Source organism: Nerophis ophidion, linkage group LG22 (genome assembly GCF_033978795.1).
Source record: "Nerophis ophidion isolate RoL-2023_Sa linkage group LG22, RoL_Noph_v1.0, whole genome shotgun sequence".
Lineage (NCBI taxonomy): Eukaryota > Metazoa > Chordata > Actinopteri > Syngnathiformes > Syngnathidae > Nerophis > Nerophis ophidion.
Window position 1 is genome coordinate 7863914 of NC_084632.1, and position 17127 is coordinate 7881040.

The 17127-nt window shown below is 41.7% G+C and overlaps 1 protein-coding gene across 4 annotated transcripts in view; it reads left to right on the top strand.

Moving 5' to 3' along the window:
- The first annotated feature begins 517 nt into the window (after nt 1–517).
- sin3b (SIN3 transcription regulator family member B) overlaps nt 518–17127 on the top strand; it is a 67335-nt gene continuing 50725 nt past the window's right edge. For 2 of the 4 annotated variants that reach the window (XM_061883173.1, XM_061883174.1), the window contains exons 1-4: nt 518–998; nt 4525–4631; nt 10955–11011; nt 12702–12855. In XM_061883173.1, the coding sequence (XP_061739157.1) occupies nt 888–998; nt 4525–4631; nt 10955–11011; nt 12702–12855 (429 nt within the window). In that variant the 5' untranslated portion in view covers nt 518–887. Of the gene's footprint in view, nt 999–4524; nt 4632–10954; nt 11012–11077; nt 11209–12701; nt 12856–17127 lie in introns of those variants that run through there. The other 2 variants (XM_061883175.1, XM_061883176.1) reach the window with 2 other exon arrangements.

Consider the following 17127-nt stretch of genomic DNA (forward strand, 5'->3'; position numbering starts at 1 on the left):
GTGTGAGTTTTGCTTGCCCTTATGTGGGCCTACCAAGGATGTCGTAGTGGTTTGTGCAGCCCTTTGAGACACTAGTGATTTAGGGCTATATAAGTAAACATTGATTGATTGAAACAAAAACATGATCAACAGACATGACATTTTGTTTATTATTGGTTAGCTTCAGAATAACAATGTTATTAAAAAGAATAAAATACTTATTATACTCTAAAAATGTTGGTCTTACTTAAAAATGCACACATTTAGTTGTATTCTGTGTTAAAAAAAATATGATTTGGCTCTCACGGAAATACATTTCAGCCAAAAAGGTTCCCGACCCCTGGATTAGGGGGTACTTGAATTAAAAAAAAAATGTTCACAGGGGTTGAGAACCACAGCAGTACAGAATGTACTCGGTATCAAGGTGATACCATATTGGCAGTATCGGCCCTGCTGGGGTTATTTTGTAAACTCGGCTCCTCCCCTTGTCGCGCATGCGCACCTCAAATCTTCACTCCCTTTTTTTTTTTTTTTTTTTTTTTTTTCAATCCGACTCCAAGCTTCCGGACGCGGAGAAGCAGCGCCGCCGCCGAATTTAAAGAGACAGGCGATAGTTATTTAAAACACGATAAACGGCAACCATTGTCCCCCCCCTCTTCCGATGCGTCTCGACTCGTACGTTTCGACGATGTTCCCCCAAAGTCTCGTCGAGTGAAGCAGCAGCAGCAGCAGCTCGTCTCGCCCTCCGGCTGTCCACTTCCCCGCGGTTCCGTTAGCGACGAGCCAGGCTGGGCTCCGACTGGCAGGCTGGCTCCCCCGACCGAGAGGACGCTTTGTCGGCTAGCCGAGCACCGGAGCTACACCGCAGCCTAAACTCTCTCCCGCACGCCCCGCTCTCGTGTGGCTCGATGGCGAAGATCCAGGCGCACAGCGCGGCCAAGCAAATCAACCAAATCCCGGACAAGCCTTACGTTATAACCCAGAAGCAAGTGCAGCAGCAGCACTTCCAGAAGCTGAAGGTAAGAACACAACGGCGGAAAAAAAAAAAAAAAAAAAGGGGGAGGAAAAAGTGCCCTCAACCATTTTGTTTCATTCCACCGGCTGTGTTGGAGGAGTGAAAGCCGTGTGAGCTAACCCGAGCTCGGCCTGCCTATTCAAAGTCATCCCCTGCTTGACAGCACCGCATAAAGTGCATTTTTGCCAGGGACGGTGTCATTGCGCACAGCAAACTCAAAAAAAAAAACAACAAAAAAAAAAAACAGCTCGCTGGTGGGAAGTTCCTCCTTTTTTCCCCCTCTCTCAGCCACCCCGAACAAAGTGGTGCACGTCAGCCGAGGGAGAGAGGCTCCAACTTGGCTTCTTTTACACCCTTCAAGCTGGTTAAAATGGGCGACGTCGAAAGCCAGTGTGGAGGGGGAAAAAGCGTGTTTTTGTCGTCAGTTGACTGGCTAATGCTAACTAGCCCTGCAGAGATATGTGACAATGCTTTGTGTGCACAAATTACTCCAGTGTTTTTCAACCACTGTGCCGCGGCACGCTAGTGTGCCGTGAGAGATGATCTAATTTCACCTATTTGGGTTAAATAAATGTTTTGGCAAACCAATATCTCCTCTCTCGTCAACTAAAGCACCTTGAAAATTCTAGCGGCAACTCTCATTCAACCCTTTTTCCATTACGCTTGCACTTTTTGGTACCCTAGCACCTCCAAAACCCTCAAATCTAGACTCCAAGCATCCCAAAACAAGCTAGTCCGGTTACTTTTAGACCTCCACCCCAGATCACACCTCACTCCAACCCACTTGTGGGCTGGCTCAGGCTGGAGGACAGAGTAAAACAACTTTCACTGAGCCTAGTCTATAAAATCCGTTACACCTCCCTGATACTGAAGTACATGTCAAACTACTTCCTTAACGCAGTGTTTTTCACCCAGTGTCGTGAGATACGATCTGGTGTGCCAAGGGAGATGGTCTAATTTCACCTATTTGGCGTTAAAAATGTTTTTTGCAAACCAGTATCTCCTCTCTCGTCAACTAAAGCACCTTGAAAATTCTAGCGGCAACTCTCATTCAACCCTTTTTCCATTACGCTTGCACCTCCTGGTACCCTAGCACCTCCAAAACCCTCAAATCTAGACTCCAAACATCCCAAAACAAGCTAGTCCGGTTACTTTTAGACCTCCACCCCGGATCACACCTCACTCCAACCCACTTCTCCAAAGTGGGCTGGCTCAGGGTGGAGGACAGAGTCAAACAACTTGCACTGAGCCTAGTCTATAAAATCCGCTACACCTCCCTGATACCGAAGTACATGTCAAACTACTTCCTTAACGCAGTGTTTTTCACCCACTGTGCCGCGGTAGTGTCGTGAGATACAATCTGGTGTGCCGAGGGAGATGATCTAATTTCACCTATTTGGGGTAAAAAATGTTTTTTGCAAACCAGTATCTCCTCTGCGGTCAACAAAAGCAACTTGAAGATTCTAGCGGGAACTCTCATTCAACCCTTTTTCCATTACGCTTGCACCTCCTGGTACGGCAGCACCTCCAAAACCCTCAAATCTAGACCCCAAACATCCCAAAACAAGCTAGTCCGGTTACTTTTAGACCTACACCCCAGATCACACCTCACTCCAACCCACTTCTCCAAAGTGGGCTGGCTCAGGGTGGAGGACAGAGTATAACAACTTGCACTGAACCTAGTCTATAAAATCCGCTACACCTCCCTGATACCGAAGTACATGTCAAAGTACGTAACGCAGTGTTTTTCAACCACTGGGCCGCGGCACACTAGTATACCGTGAGATACGATCTGTTGTGCCGTGGGAGATCTAATTTCACCTATTTGGGGTAAAACATGTTTTTTTGCAAACCAGTAATTGTAGTCTGCAAATGATGTGTTGTTGAGTGTCGGTGTTGTCTAGAACAGTGTTTTTCAACCTTTATTGAGCCAAGGCACATTTTTTGCATTGGAAAAACCCAGAAGCACACCACCAAACAAAAAAATAAACAAAAGGTGAGTGCCCCTAAGAAAGGGCATTGAAGCTTAGGGAAGGCAATGCGGAACAAAACTAAAACTGAACTACAAAGTAAACAAAACCACAATGCTGGACGACAGCAAAGACTTACTGCGGAGCAAAGACGGCGTCCACAAAGTACATCCGTACATGACCATCAACAATGTCCCCACAAAGAAGGATAATCCATCCATTTTCTACCGGTTATTCCCTTTGGGGTCACGGGGGGTGCTGGAGCCTATCTCAGCTACAATCGGGCGGAAGCGGTGTACACCCTGGACAAGTCGCCACCTCATCACAGGGTAAATACAACTGAAATGTTCTTGATTGCTAAAACAAAGTAGATACGGGAAATATCGCTCAAAGGAAGACATAAAACTGCTACAGGAAAATATCCCAAAAAATAGGAGCGCAAGACAAGAAGTAAAACACTAAACACAGGAAAAACGCAGAAAATACAAAATAAGTTAGTGCGTGATTTGACAGGTGGTGACAGTACACCTACTTTGAGACAAGAGCTATAGTGATGCATGCATGGTTATGCTTTAAAGTCATATCCAACAATTGCGACGACGACTTTTTACTTACAACTGAGTTTCGTTTTTTAGTGATTTCTGCTGGTAGTGTGCCTCTGGGTTTTTCCAATGCAAAAAATGTGCCTTGGCTCAAAAAAGGTTGAAAAACACTGCTCTAGAGCTTGGCAGAGCAACCCTGTAATTCTCTTCCATATCAGTAGGTGGTGGCCGGTAGATAATTGCTTCGTAGATGTCGGAGGCAGGGTGGAGGCAAAAAGGTATCTAATGCTCAAACAAAAAATAGACAAAAGGTAAGTGCCCCTAACAAAAGGCATTGAAGCTTAGGGAAGGTTATGCAGGACAAAACTAAAACTGAACTGGCTGCAAAGTCAACAAAAACAGAATGCTGGACTACAGCAAAGACTTACTGTGGAGCAAAGAAGGCATCGCTAAAAGGAAGACATGAAACTGCTACAGGAAAATACCAAAAAAAGAGAAAAAGCCACCAATTTAGGAGCGCAAGACAAGATGTAAAACACTACACACAGGAAAACCGCAAAAAAAGTGAAAATAAGTCAGGGTGTGATGTGACAGGTGGTGACATTACACCTAGTTTGAGACAAGAGCTATAGTGATGCATGTTTGATTAAGCTTTAAAATCATATCCAAAAATTGAAACAACGCCTTTTTGTCAACTGAGTTTCGTTTTTTAGTGATTTCTGCTGGTGGTGTTCCTCCGGATTTTTCAATGCAAAAAAGGTTGAAGAACACTGCATTACTCTCACCCATCCCCAATGTGTGGCCAAAAAAGAGCAGTGAGCGTCTCTCAATCCCCACGCATTTGTTGACGTATTTACTAACGGTACACAGCTGCTAACTTGAGCGTTTGTTGACAGAGCTATTAAGTGGGGGACAATGGACGCGGTTAGCTGAGAATGTGTGCTTTTGAACGACACCACGGCTGATTCAGCATCCTCTGCATGCAGGCTTTTCATGCTCCACATGTTTGCCCTTGCAGGTGGAAGATGCCTTGTCATACCTGGACCAGGTCAAGATCCGCTTCGCCAACGACCCCGGCATATACAACAAGTTCCTCGACATCATGAAGGAGTTCAAGTCGCAGAGGTATTTCTTTATGTGCTAACTGTGTTGCAGATGCTTGAGCTAAAAACAGACGATTGCACCTCGCTTAAAGGGGAACATTATCACCAGACCTATGTAAGCGTCAATATATACCTTGATGGTGCAGAAAAAAGACCATCTATTTTCTTTAAACCGATTTCCGAACTCTAAGTGGGTGAATTTTGTCGAATTAAACGCCTTTCTGTTTATCGCGCTGGAAGCGATGACGTCAGAATGTGACGTCGCCGAGGTAACACACCCACCATTTTCATTTTCAACACATTACAAACACCGGCTCTCAGCTCTGTTATTTTCCGTTTTTTTGACTATTTTTTGGAACCTTGGAGACATCATGCCTCGACAGTGTGTTGTCGGAGGGTGTAACAACACTAACAGGGAGGGATTCAAGTTGCACCACTGGCCCGAAGATGCCAAAGTGTCTGCCACCAGACCCCCACTGAATGTGCTGGAGTGTCTCCACATTTTACTGGCGATGCTAAGACAGACATGGCACAGAGATGTATGGATAACCTGCAAATGCATTTGCAACGATAGTCAACAAAATCACAAAGGTGAGTTTTGTTGATGTTGACTGCCAGCTAATCGATGCTAACATGCTACGCTAATCGATGCTAACATGCTATTTACCGGCGGTGCTAAAGCAGACATGGCACAGAGATGTATAGATAACCTGTAGATGCATTTGCAACTATATTACGTTTCTTTCGACCCACATTTAATGCGAAAAAAACACTTACCGATCGACAGTTTTAAGTTGCTCCAGTGTCAAAAGATGCGAAAGTCCTGATCGTTTGGTCCGCACATTTTACCGGCGATGCTAACGCAGCTATTTGGCCATGCTATGGCTATGAATAGCGTCAATAGCTATTCGCTCAATAGCTTCAGTTTCTTCTTCAATATTTTCATACTCCAACCATCTGTTTCAATACATGCGTAATCTGTTGAATCGCTTAAGTCGCTGAAATCCGAGTTTGAATCCGGGCTAATGTCACTATATCTTGCTGTGGTAGTCCCATTGTTTGTTTACATTGGCAGCAATGTGTGACGTCACAGGGAGATGGCCAGTGTCTTCGCAGAGAGCCGAAAATAAGGCACTTTAAAGCTTTATTTAGGGATATTCCGAGACCGGTAAAATTTTGAAAAAAACTTCAAAAAATACAACAAGCCACTGGGAACTGATTTTTATTGTTTTTAACCCTTTTGAAATTGTGATAATGTTCCCCTTTAACGTTACAGGGGGCTTCCACCAAAAAATTAAGCAACCCTTTTTATGACAGCATTCCCTCACAAGAGACAATACTACTGGTTTGAACAATGACGCGATGCGAATCATAATTTCAATTTTATATTCCAAAACAATTCAGTGATTTGAAATCGATTCAGTTCTTTTATTTTTTTTCGCCCAAAAAAGTTAAATAATACTGAATAGTAGGGCTGGGCGATATGGTCTTTTTCTTAATATCTCGATATTTTTAGGCCATATTGCGATGCACGATATATATGTGGATATTTTGTCTTAGCCTTGAATGAACACTTGATGCATATAATCACAGCAGTATGATGATTCTATGTGTCTACATTAAAACATTCTTCTTCATACTGCATTAATACAAACCCCGTTTCCATATGAGTTGGTAAATTGTGTTGGATGTAAATATAAACGGAATACAATGATTTGCAAATCCCTTTCAACCCAAAATCAATTGAATGCACTACAAAGACAAGATATTTAATGTTCAAACTCATAAACTTTATTTTTTTTTTGCAAATAATAATTAACTTAGAATTTCATGGCTGCAACACGTGCCAAAGTAGTTGGGAAAGGGCATGTTCACCACTGTGTTACATCACATTTTATTTTAACACTCAATAAATGTTTGGGAACTGAGGAAACTAATTGTTGAAGCTTTGAAAGTGGAATTCTTTCCCATTCTTGTTTTATGTAGAGCTTCAGTCGTTCAACAGTCCGGGGTCTTCGCTGTTGTATTTTACGCTTCATAATGCGCCACAAATTTTCGATAGGAGACATGTCTTGACTGCAGGCGGGCCAGGAAAGTACCCGCACTCTTTTACTACAAATCCACGCTGTTGTAACACGTGGCTTGGCATTGTTTTGCTGAAATAAGCAGGGGCGTCCATGATAATGTTGCTTGGATGGCAGCATATTTTGCTCTAAAACCTGTATGGACCTTTCAGCATTAATGGTGCTTTCACAGATGTGTAAGTTACCCATGCCTTGGGCACTAATACACCCCCATACCATCATGGCTTTTGAACTTTGCGCCTATAACAATCCGGATGGTTATTTTCCTCTTTGTTCCGGAGGACACCACGTCCACAGTTTCCAAATATAATTTGAAATGTGGACTCGTCAGACCACAAAACACTTTACCACTTTGCATCAGTCCATTTTAGATGAGCTCGGGCCCAGCAAAGCCGGCAGCGTTTCAGGATATTGTTGATAAATGGGTTTGGCTTTGCATAGTAGAGTTTTAACTTGCACTTACAGATGTAGCAACCAACTGTAGTTACTGACAGTGGTTTTATGAAGTGTTCCTGAACCCATGTTGTGATATTCTTTACACACTTATGTGGGTTTGTGATGCAGTACCGCCTGAGGGCGTCAAAGGTCCGTAATATCATCGCTTACGTGCAGTGATTTCTCCATATTCTCTGAACCTTTTGATGATTTTACGGACCGTAGATGGTAAAATCCCTAAATTCCTTGCAATAGCTCGTTGAGAAATGTTGTTCTAAAACTGTTTGACAATTTGCTTACAAATTGGTGACCCTCGCCCCATCCTTGTTTGTGAATTACTTAGCATTTCATGGAAGCTGCTTTTATACCCAATCATGGCACCCACCTGTTCCCAATTAGCCTGAATACCTGTGGGATGTTCCAAATAAGTGTTTGATGAGCGTTTCTCAACTTTATCAGTATTTATTGCCACCTTTACCAACTTCTTTGTCACGTGTTGCTGGCATCAAAATCTAAAGTTAATGACTATTTGAAGAAAAAATAAATGTTTCTCAGTTTTAACTTCAAATATGTTTTCTTTGTAGCATCCATCCATCCATCCATTTTCTACCGCTTATTCCCTTTCGGGGTCGCGGGGGGCGCTGGCGCCTATCTCAGCTACAATCGGGCGGAAGGCGGGGTACACCCTGGACAAGTCGCCACCTCATCGCAGGGCCAACAGAGATAGACAGACAACATTCACACTCACATTCACACACTAGGGCCAATTTAGTGTTGCCAATCAACCTATCCCCAGGTGCATGTCTTTGGAAGTGGGAGGAAGCCGGAGTACCCGGAGGGAACCCACGCAGTCACGGGGAGAACATGCAAACTCCACACAGAAAGATCCCGAGGCTGGATTTGAACCCAGGACTGCAGGACCTTCGTATTGTGAGGCAGACGCACTAACCCCTCTGCCACCGTGAAGCATATTCAACTGAATATGGGTTGAAAATAATTTGCAAATAATTGTAATCCATTTATATTTACATTTAACACAATTTTCCCAAAACATATGGAAACAGGGTTTGTATATGCTACTTTTAAACTTTCATGCAGAGAGGGAAATCACAACTAAAAGTCTATTTATTAAACAATTATTAAGCAGTGGCACAAACATTCATGTCATTTCCAAAACAGAAAGTGCAAGATTGTCAGAGACATTTTAAAACAAGCTATGTGTGCACTTTTTTGCATGATATCACCAAGCTGACATATCAAAACAACACTAAATAAAAGTGCACTTTTTGTACAGAACGCCACTATAATAGTTTAACACAAATAAAGTGCACTTTTGTGCATGATGTCACCAAGCTGACATATCAAAACAACACTAAATAAAGTGCACTTTTTGTGCAGAACGCCACTACAATAGTTTAAACACAAATAAAGTGCACTTTTGTGCATGATGTCACCAAGCTGACATATCAAAACAACACTAAATTCAAGTGCACTTTTTGTACAGAACGCCACTACAATAGTTTAAACACAAATAAAGTGCACTTTTGTGCATGATGTCACCAGATATTTCAATAAGTGTCACATAAAAATGAGCTGCATAGCAAATCAATCAATCAATCAATGTTTATTTGTATAGCCCTAAATCACAAATGTCTCAAAGGACTGTACAAACCATTACGACTACGACATCCTCGGAAGATATAGTATATGTCCTACAGTGTGGATGTGGAAATAGTTGCTTTGGCATTTTGTGGGTGTGGCACCGAACGGAGATGTTGACATGCACAGTGTGAAGCACTCTTCATTCTCTAGCGGGTGACTTTTCAAATGATGTTACAAATTAGCAGTGTTACTACTTTTTGTAGCAACGCTTCTGCCGGATAACTGTTGAGCATCTTCCCGCTTGAAGCCAAACCACCGCCAGACGATGCACCGCCTGCTGTTTTTTCTTGGGAATTAATTTTTCCTCCATTTTCTACCAGATTCGCGCTTTCTTTCTCTCTTATTACCACTCGCAACACACCGCTAGCATCACAGCTAATGTCACCCATGTCGCTACCTCTCTGCTCGGGGAGGGCGTGTGACGTTGCACGCGTGACACATGTAAGAAGGTGCGCTTGTTTTCAGTCTCTGTGAGAAGGAGACACAAGAGAGGGAGAAATGCATTCAGTTTAATGCCCGCAGCTAAAAGCAACTGTGTGAGAACGTAGACTCCAATATCACAATATAGTCATTTTCTATATCGCTCAGAGACAAACCTGCGATAAAGCGAGTATATCGATCTGTCGCCCAGCCCTACTGGATACTGAATAGAACAGTCACCAACATTTTAACAATACTGTATTTTCCTGAGCAGAGGGCACACCGGATTATTAGGCGCACTGGCGATGTATTAAAGTGAGCTCCTTCCACATGACTCCCGTCTGCTGGAAGTCCATCTTCTCCAACAGTGTGTCCTTCAGCAAATGTCCTTCAAAGCTCAATTTGATGACTAGTTTTGTCAATATATAGTGAAAGTCGCAGTGTGTTTATGTTTAAATGTGCGACGCGTCCTCTAGTGCAGTGGTTCTCAAATGGGGGTACGCGTACCCCTGGGGGTACTTGAAGGTATCCCAAGGGGTATGTGAGATTTTTTTAAAAATATTTTAAAAATAGCAACAATTCAAAAATCCTTTATAAATATATTTATTGAATAATACTTCGGGCTTCACGGTGGAAGAGGGGTTAGTGCGTCTGCCTCACAATACGAAGCTCCTGCAGTCCTGGGTTCAAATCCAGGCTCGGGATCTTTCTGTGTGGAGTTTGCATGTTCTCCCCGTGAATGCGTGGGTTCCCTCCGGGTACTCCGGCTTCCTCCCACCTCCAAAGACATGCACCTGGGGATAGGTTGATTGGCAACACTAAATTGGCCCTAGTGTGTGAATGTGAGTGTGAATGTTGTCTGTCTATCTGTGTTGGCCCTGCGACTTGTCCAGGGTGTAACCCGCCTTCCGCCCGATTGTAGCTGAGATAGGCGCCAGCGCCCCCGCAACCCTGAAAAAAGGGGAATAAGCGGTAGAAAATGGATGGATGGTTGGAATAATACTTCAAGAAAATATGAATGTAAGTTCATAAACTGTGAAAAGAAATGCAACAATGCAATATTCAGTGTTGACAGCTAGATTTTTTTGTGGACATGTTCCATTAATATTGGTGTTAAAGTTTTCTTTTATTGTGAAGAAATGGTTTGAAATAAGTTGATGAATCCAGAAGGATCTCTATTACCGGTACAATCCCCAAAGAGGACACTTTAAGTTGATGATTACTTCTATGTGTAGAAATCTTTATTTATAATTGATTCACTTGTTTATTTTTTAACATGTTTTTAATTATTTTTACACTGTTATACAATTTAATAAATCAGAAACTGATGACATGTATTTTACTTCTTTATCTCTTTTTTCCCCAACCATAAATGCTTTGCTCTGATTAAGGGGTACTTGAATTAAAAAAATATTTACAAGGGGGTACATCAATGAAAAAAGGTTGAGAACCACTGCTCTAGTGTGTTGAAAGACAGCAAGCCAGTGTCTTTTTACCATTGTACTACAAAAATGACTATCAGGCAAAGACAAGACATAACTCTCAGTTTAACCCGACCATGAGCTGAGGACAAAGTTTTGAAACCCTTCTACCTGTCCAACGTTTTCAAAAATGTGCATCTTGTAAGGACTAAAGTATGCGTTTGTGTGTGGACAAGAGGCCGAAAGCGCATTGACAAGTATGACTTTGTAAAGAATGTGTGTTTGTGTGGACACTGGACATCTACCTTCCTTCCACCCAACAGGTGCTCATTCTTGGCCTCACCTTCAGCTTCCTCAGCAAGGCACATGTCTTCTCAAAGGTGTGTTTAGGCTCGTTATTAATTTTGCGTGTAGACAAGAGGCCAAAACGGATAGACAAGTACTGTATGACTTTGTAAAGAATGTGTGTTTGTGTGGACACTGGACATCCACCTTCCTTCCGCCTGGGGATACCCCACAGGTGCTCATTCTTGGCCACACCTTCAGCTTCCTCAGCAAGGCACTTGTCTTCTCAAAGGTGTGTTTAGGCTGGTTATTAATGTTGCAAAACGTCGTATTTTCCCAAAAGATCTTTAGAATGTCACAAAACGTGTTAAATTTCATATGAACTACAGCTTCGCTGTGCTCACAGCACTCATACAGCCCCACACCATGATGCTGCCACCATTACGCTTGACACTGTTATCTTGGGTTGTTTAGCTATTTAGACCATTTGTTGACTAATTTTCAGTGGGTATTAAATGTATACTGCCATACAAGCTGTAGCCCAATACTAATGATTTAAACAAGTTACTAAAATGCCTTTAAAGAATACCAGTACTTTTTTTCCACGGACATAATGGTCGCACCGTGGTGACATTTTTGCTAATATAAGCAGGGGGGGCGTGTGAGTCAACACAAACACGGAGCACTTACAAGCAGCAACAGCTGTAGACGGAAGAGTGAGAATGGACGTACTTTGACTTGTAACTAACGATAAAGGTGAAGCGATACACTGCAGAGTCTTAGCGGCTAACGTCCATCCACAGTGTTTTAGCTACTAATCCTCACCTCCATGGCGAAAAAATTAACTACAATTCTTACAAGTACCATTGTCAATGCAGGACGAGGAATAGCAAAACATGCTTCACTACACACCGAAGGAGGATACAATAGCTCACGGATAACAAGTTAGCGCTCCTTAATGTAAACAAAAGGGTGGATCTATACAGACATCGGCTGTACCGATACCAAGTACAAGAGCCGTATATAGTCGATACTGCAGTGACAAAATATTTTGCCTTTTCTGTTCTTGTTTATAAACCCATGAACTATGTCCCAGGACACATGAGGACTTTAAGTACGACCAGTGTCTGATCCTGTAACTACTTTGTATCGGATCCTTACCCAGGTTTTTGGTATCACTCAAAACTAATTTAAAGTATCCCAACAACAGAAGAATAAGTGTTTAATACATTTGAACAGAAGTGTAGATAGAACATGTTAAAACAGAAAATAACCAGATATTAACAGTAAATGAACAAGTAGATTAATAATCCTTGTCGTCAATTTTCTACTGCTTGTCCCTCATAATTTTATACAAAATAATAGAACATAATGTGTTACTGCATAATGTGTTAGCAGCCAAATCAGTAACCCGTATGCTTTCTTAATACTAAAAGACAAGTTGTCCAGTTATTTAATGCCCAAATAGTTTTTTGATTGCCATAAGAAACATATATTTAATCCATCATAAGATTTTCAGGTAAAGCAATGAATTTTTTTGTGTTCGCCATTTAAAAAAAAAATTATTAAAATGCATTTTCTGGGAAAATCATACCAAAATATTGGGATCAGGACAACACTACTTACTACGTCTTCTTATTCTCTGGCAGACCAGGTGCGTTTTGATGTGTTGAGCGAGGGTGAACAAGTGGCTGTCCAAATGTATTTGTGACTAATGTATGCTGCGGTTTATTAGTGGTATGCTTAACAATATCCTCTATTTTGTCTGATTTTTTTTTTTTGTAGCATTGACACTCCGGGTGTAATAAACAGAGTGTCACAACTTTTCCACGGGCACCCCGACCTCGTTTTGGGCTTCAATGCCTTCCTACCACCCGGCTATCGGATAGAGGTCCCAAAGAATGGAATAGCCTTCCTTCAGTCGCCATTCTCCACACAGGTAAGTCACGGGGAGACCAAATAGAACTTCCCTCATTATACGTCTGTTTTTCCCTCGCATTCAGGATTTTTTTTTTGCCTCCCTTTTCCCCAATGTTTCGCTTATTTTTAACTATTTGAAATGGAAGAAATGTGGGTCATGTAAACACACCTACTAAAATATTAAGCTCGTTGGGAAAAAATGTTGCCACCCAAGTTAAAGATTAAAGGTTTATTTAGCATGTTTCAAAACTTATTTTCAATCCAGACAATATTTCTGCAAATATTTTCTCACGTTACTACTACTGCTTATCTAATATACTGTATTTTCCGGGCCATAAATCGCACCAGGATATAAGCCGCACCCACAAAACTTAAGAAGAAAAAATATTTTTCCTTTTTTCTTATAAAAGCCACAGATATATACGTTGCGACTTGAGTTATTTACACAGTAAGATTCTTTAAATGTTTATTTACATACCTTTAAAGGCCTACTGAAATGAGATTTTCTTATGTGTCATATTTGATCATTTTGCGATATTGCCATATTTTTGCTGTAAGGATTTAGTAGAGAACATCGACGATAAAGTTCGCAACTTTTGGTGGCTAATAAAGCCCTGCCTTTACTGGAAGTAGCAGACGATGACGTCACCGGTGTGAGGGCTCCTCACATCCTCACATTGTTTATAATGTGAGCCTCCAGCATCAAGAGCTCTTCGGACCGAGAAAGCGACAATTTCCCCATTAATTTGAGTGATGACGAAAGATTCGTGGATGAGGATATTGATAGTGAAGGACTAGAAAAGAAATTAAAAAAGAAATAAAGTTAAAAAATAAAAAAAGCGATTGCATTGGGAGCAATTCAGATGTTTTTAGACACATTTACTAGGATAATTCTTGTGTTGCTAGTGTTTTACTGAGTTAAATAGTACCTGACAGTCGGAGGGGTGTGTCCACGGGTGTGCTGACGCCAGTCTCTGAGGGAAGTCACGGCAGCTGCATGGACGGCGCAAGCTCCGCTGATCTCCGGTAATAGGCGACTTTTTACCACAATTTTCTCACCGAAACCTGCCAGTTGACAAGTGGTCGGGAACCATGTTCGCTCGACCGCTCTGATCCATAGTAAAGCTTCACCTCTGGGTTTTTTAAACAAGGAAACACCGTGTGTTTGTGTGACTTCCCACCTCCATCTTTCTACTTTGACTTCTCCATTATTAATTGAACAAATTGCAAAAGATTCAGCAACACAGATGTCCAAAATACTGTGTAATTGCGCGATGAAAAGAGACGACTTTTAGCCGCAAGTGGTGCTGGCTAATATGTCCTCTCCAACCAATAAAGTCACGCGCACGCGTCATTCCGCGACGTTTTCAACAAGAAACTCCCGGGAAATTTAAAATTGTAATATAGTAAACTAAACCGGCCGTATTGGCATGTGTTGCATAGTTAATATTTCATCATTGATATATAAACTATCAGACTGCGTGGTCGGTAGTAGTGGTTTTCTGTAGGCCTTTAATTGTTTCCAAATGGTGTCTGTAACACGGCAGTAAAACGGCTGATCAAACAAAACAGAAGTCATTGTCATGGACCCTTTAGCTGCGGAAGCTAGCTCTCCAATCAGCTAAATAGACTCCAAAACTCCACGGTGACGTCCTGGGTGACATCTTGGTGAATTTACTCAGGAATTTGTGAAACTGAAACAATACAAAAATAATGCCGTCGTTAGTTAATAACAATAACAAAGACACCCATAAACGTGTTCGCATATTAGCTCATGCTAATATTGCTAGCGTCATTATATGGATGAAAACACTTTTATAGACATCACACATTGGGCAGTTTGGTAAGTATAAACCGTTTTTAGTTATGTTGTAAAATTTACAAACATTGCTTGAAGTGATGGATGAAGAATACGAGTAGAAACGCTATGGAGGGCTAGAAGGCTGAACGGCACTTTGGTTTAAAAGAAAAAGGCACTACCGATCAATGGAAGGACACTGCAGCACCTGCAGTGAGCGAATTTCTCCAAAAGAGGGCGCCAAAGTACAAACAATAAAACACCCTGGCAGTGGTTTTGCTTTTTGAATTTTTTTATTTTAAATAAAAGGGGAAAAGTGGTAGAAAATGGATGGATGGATTTTTTTTTGTTGCCTTTAGCGAAGAAAAATCCACCCATCCATTTCCTACTGCTTTGTCTTATAGGCTGCAGGGTTCAAAGTGCAGTCCTTGTACAGTACATCTCCTTTGCTTACCTGTCAAAACTCTTTTTTTGTCCTTCTTTCCCGGCGTCTTCCCCAGTTGCGTTTTGTTTGCTTTCGCTACTGCAGTGATGGATTCTCCCGACAATCCTCCACTTGAGCGTGAGCTCATTAAAGGAGCGCGGCCAGTTCCGTGTTTTCGTGGTTGAATTAAACAACACCAGAGAGATGGAGACGACAGAAAAGATATCTCCGCCAAGAATCCAAACTTTTTGTAAATATTTCTACACAAAAAATGCCTCGTTTTTACTATTTTTCTTTGGAGATTTTCTACATTTTGCAATGCAAATGTTGATGCTCCTCTTAGACCAGGGGCAGGGAACCTATGGCTCGCGAGCCAGATGTGGCTCTTTTGATGACTGCATCTGGCTCTCGGATAAATCTGAGCTGACATTTCTTAACACGATAAGTAGTGAATAATTCCACTTGTAAATGATAAATAAATGGGTTGTACTTGTATAGCGCTTTTCTACCTTCAAGGTTCTCAAAGTGCTTTGACACTACTTCCACATTTACCCATTCACACACACATTCACACACTGATGGAAGGAGCGGCCATGCAAGGCGCTAACCAGAACCTATTAGGAGCAAGGGTGAAGTGTCTTGCTCAGGACACAACGGACGTGACGAGGTTGGTTCCAGGTGGGATTTGAACCAGTGACCCTCGGGTTGCGCACGGCCACTCTTCCACTGCGCCACGCCGTCCCACGTAATCACAGTGTTAAAAATAACGTTGAAAACATAAAACATTCTCATGCATTTTTAATACATCCATCCGTTTTCTACCGCACCTGTTAAAGGTAAGAAGTTATTTATTTATTATTGGTTAGTGTGGGGCTTGCCCTCCTGGGTGTTCTTCAGACCACCAAGCACTGACATGAGAGCCTGTTTCAGGGTTACAATATTGTTTTATTTTTCAATTAGTCTCTCAGTTGCTTTCCAGCAATTGTCTTTTTCTCTTTCGTTCACGCTCGCGCTCTGGCTCCAGCCCCAACCCCGTCTCTCCTCCTGGCTGCTGCTTATAACAGAGCGACAGATGATTAGATAACAAGGGCCAGGTGGGCCATCTACACACCTGTCGCTGATTTCAAGGCCGATCCTGGCAACACCCCGCTTCGCTGCAGGCTCCTCCACATTTAGCTTCAGAATAAGAGACCTATTATACTCTAGAATTGTTGGTCTTACTTAAAAATGCACGCGTGTAGTTGTGTTCAGTGTTAAAAAAACATTATATGGCTCTTAAGTAAATACATTCTAAAATATTTGGCTTCTTGGCCCTTTTTTTCAGTCGAAAAGGTTCCCGACCCCTGTCTTAGACACTTGTAAGAAAGATGTTGGTGAAATCCCCTGATGTTTTTGGGGTTAAATTAACCACAACTTCAGCACCCCATGAAATATTATGTCGTTACTTGTTCAACATTTCCTGAAAAACTTTTAAAGAACTCAAAGCCTTGTCCATCTGTTTAGTGATGTATGCTATCCATTAGGGATCAAATCTCACGGTATGATATTATCAGGATTTTAGGGCCACGGTATGATATTATTTTGGTGTGTCCCCCCAAAAAAGCTTAAAAATGCAATAGTGTGTAAAATGGAGTGGCAGGAATGTGTATGATAAATGCACTTATTGTAATTGATCACAAACATAATGCTAGAATGTTCTAATCATATTTATTCCTACAACCATGCATTTTAAGTGCAACATATTGCCTGGACTTTCACTGTTTCTAGCAAATAAAAATAATAATGTTCACTTTTACTCTCTGACAAGCAGTGTCCTCCGCAGTGGACATGATTATCAGTCTGGACAATGCTGTTTCTCAGAAAAGTTAACTAACAGTTTAACTTTTAATCATTTAAATACCTCACAAACTGATGTTTGCCTTCGCTAGCTTCAAATATATTTTCCGGACGATGGTTTGTGAGGCCGCGAAAATAAATAAATGGATGGATTGAGGATTTATTGAGTAGTTTTTCAGTTTCCTCATATTTTGGTGATTTCGTCTGTGCGGTGCGACGTGACCAACTGGCTC